We start from the raw sequence: 3083 nt of genomic DNA on the forward strand, positions 1-3083 counted from the left end.
GAGGAAACTCATGATGGATGTGTAGACTCATTTCCCAAGTTTTTATCTGGTCGAGTTGCGTCTCTTAAGTATTTCGTGGTGAACACTAGTTATCAATCATCAGTACTGACATAGAGGACTCTTGGAGTCCTCCTATACTGCCATCGGATTCAGTCTGTTAAAAGCCACTCTGTCGACGTCTAAGCATACGATGCACACCCTATCACTGCACAAACGCTCAGGTGTCAGTAGCAACGAAACGACCAATATCACTGAAAGCTGTGAACCACCAATAACGATTCGCAATGAAGTAGCTTTAGCTGAAAAGAGACCCATCAAAAGTTCCTCCATGAAAACTCACTCTAATGCCCACACGAGCTCCTAGAAGTCCAAACACATCCTTGAGTTACTGCTTCTTGATGAGCCATCATTGACAGTCCATGTTAATACGACTATCCGAAGCTGAATATCTCAGCAGAAGCTCGAGAAAGAGCTGATATGCAATAGGATAGGTTATTCGTCCCAGAGCTTCGAGTTCTATCGTGCCCTCGAAATGATGACGAGATTGGATGTTTCTCCCACTGGTGCCACGTCGGTGTCATCATCTATGCAACGAAGTAACACCTCGCTCGAACCTCGGTAAACGGGTTGGACACAGCTGTAGCTAGAATGAACGAAGTTTGAGTACCGCAATGGTGTGGGGACAGTGTTACTGAACATACGTGGGAAAGTTGAATTCTTTGCGCACTGAGAGATTGTTTTTTGTGTGCTCGTAGTACCCTAGTTTCCCACCTTACACGATTAGAATATTACCAAGCAGTCGAAAACCTTGGGTTTGAGATGATGCGGCGGGTTCCGACTGGGCTTCATATTGAAGTAGGTAGTACATTTCTTCCCATCTTCAAAAATGCCAGATCATGATGTTATCTCCCTGAGCTCCGACATTCTGGAGCATCGTCCGGTGAGATCCTTCAATACCCTCCACATCATCATCAACTCTACTGTATCAGGTGAGAGGGTACATAGACGGCTGCTTCGACATTATGCACAGCGGCCATTACAATGCCATACGACAAGCTAAAGGTGAGAGGGCTTCTTGTATGTGATGGTCAGCTCCCCTTCAGCTCAATGTGACATACTGGTTGTTGGCATACACTCAGACAGTGTTATAACCGACAGGAAGGCACCTCCTGTTATGAAGCAGAGGGAAAGGTGACAATGAGGAGCAACCTACTCTTGTCGATGAGAAGTTCTGTTCTCTATGCTGTTTTCAGATATGAACTCTTGAAGCACATCAAGTGGGTTGACGAGATCCTCTATGATGCGTCTTATGATATCGGCTTGAAAACTCTCGAGAAGGCGAGGGCCGACTTTTGCGTAGTTCATCTCGGCGTCTCTTATGTACCTCCAGTCATCGACTAGATGCGTCATTTATCATATCTCGAACGTTGCCGCTTTCCTTTCGTAGGTCCACGGCGATGATATGCCGGTTGACTCGTCGGGTAAGGGTGTCTATGACGAGCTCAGAGATGCTGGCAAGCTTCGGATCATCAAGCGTAAGAAGTCGTTTTCACTTCACTGTACAGTAGGTGGCTCATTCAGTCTATTCTCGGCCTTGTCAGGTACGGAGGGCGTCTCTACCACCGATTTGATTGGCCGAATGTTACTCATGACGAAGGACCATCTGTGCAAGCCCAATACTGACGAGAACATTGATCTCAACAAGCGGACTGGCACCTTGGTGAGTCCAGAGGGATTGACGTCTTCCGTACTGTTTAGTCCGGTCGTCAGGTACGGATGCTCACGACGACAAGACGGATTGCCGAATTCTCCTCAAGGCGGGCTCCATCGGCAGATGACACTGTCGTGTAACTACCCAATTCTTCTGTTATTTCTATTTACTTATCTCAGCTACGTTGATGGAGCTTTTGATATGTTCAATGTTGGACATGCAACAACTCTCGAGAAGGCGAAAGCTCTCGGAACGTGAGTTTCGTTACGCTTATGGTAGACGGACGGTCTCAATTGAGGAATCGTCTCGATATTGTAACGAACTTGAATGACTTCAATCACCGCTTTTTTGGCCTTCTCACGACATCTCAGATACTTATTGGTGGGCATCTTCGATGATGAAACAGTCAATAAAATGAAGGGTGGCAACTACCCTGTGATGAACCTTCACGAGCGAGTAAATGTCGTCATCATCGACAACTCATTGAGTTGTTGGTTATCATCAGGTATTGAACGTGAGTGCATGCAAGCATGTCGATGAAGTTATAATCGGCGCCCCTGTGGAGATCAGTGAGGACCTGATTAGGACTATGAATATCAGTATTGTTGCACAAGGCTCGATAAGTTCGTTCTCTACGCAGTATGAGATTCTTGTGAGGCTGTTTGTAGGTTCCCGTCGACCCAAGTGGGTTCATTATGATGAGATAGGAGAAGTAAATACCAGTCTTGCTTGGTAGGATGATGTTTTAACGGCTGCTTTAGGTGATACAAGTGAATGAAGTTCCAAAGCGTTTGGGTATCCTCCGTGAAGTAGAGAGTGATTACCCTCGCTTAACCGGAGCTACAATCGCCACACGGATCATCAAGAATTGCCTCACGTACGGGTTTCGCTTAAGCTCGCCTTATGAGCTGACTGTTTGATTTCAGATACATTAATCGTAATAAGAAACGGAGCAAGATCGAGAATGAATACTATTGCAACAAGCAGCACATCGCTGAGCAGTAGAAATTCTTTCCTAACAGTAGCTAGACCGTCAGCGTTTAGCGATAATTTATCTTTCATTTCTTTTTTTACCAGTGTTATTTTACCAATCGTCTATCTTTTCTTATAATAGTCTCAGCAGGAAATGGAATGGTACTCATCTGAGCGTAGATCTGGTGAGCTTTTCTTCGATTAGCCACAAACTACCTGCAACGACTCGGCTACCTATTTTACCAAGTTAGAGCTAGTCAGTACAACTCTACTATTAGACTTAGGAATCGATATGGTTTTATCTGGGATCCATACTGTTGCGTTGAGAAGGTTGTTTCTGTCCTCTCACAAGAGGGAGTAATGTAGTGCAAGACTTGTTCTTACCACATTTCTAGTACAT

At 45.2% G+C, this 3083-nt stretch overlaps 1 protein-coding gene across 1 annotated transcript; it reads left to right on the forward strand.

The window, feature by feature from the left end:
• Nucleotides 1-886: 886 nt before the first annotated feature.
• On the forward strand, nucleotides 887-2716 carry Pmar_PMAR013533 (Ethanolamine-phosphate cytidylyltransferase, putative; the record flags this gene model as incomplete). Its single annotated transcript, XM_002782839.1, has 12 exons — nucleotides 887-940; nucleotides 990-1062; nucleotides 1104-1191; nucleotides 1254-1356; nucleotides 1448-1535; nucleotides 1602-1720; nucleotides 1771-1847; nucleotides 1891-1965; nucleotides 2083-2167; nucleotides 2217-2379; nucleotides 2492-2588; nucleotides 2638-2716. The coding sequence occupies 12 exons, from the start codon at nucleotides 887-889 to the stop codon at nucleotides 2714-2716; spliced, it is 1101 nt and encodes a 366-aa protein (XP_002782885.1).
• Between the last annotated feature and the right edge of the window lie 367 nt (nucleotides 2717-3083).

The sequence above is a fragment of the Perkinsus marinus genome (genome assembly GCF_000006405.1).
Source record: "Perkinsus marinus ATCC 50983 genomic scaffold scf_1104296937998, whole genome shotgun sequence".
In the NCBI taxonomy this organism is placed as follows: domain Eukaryota; phylum Perkinsozoa; order Perkinsida; family Perkinsidae; genus Perkinsus; species Perkinsus marinus.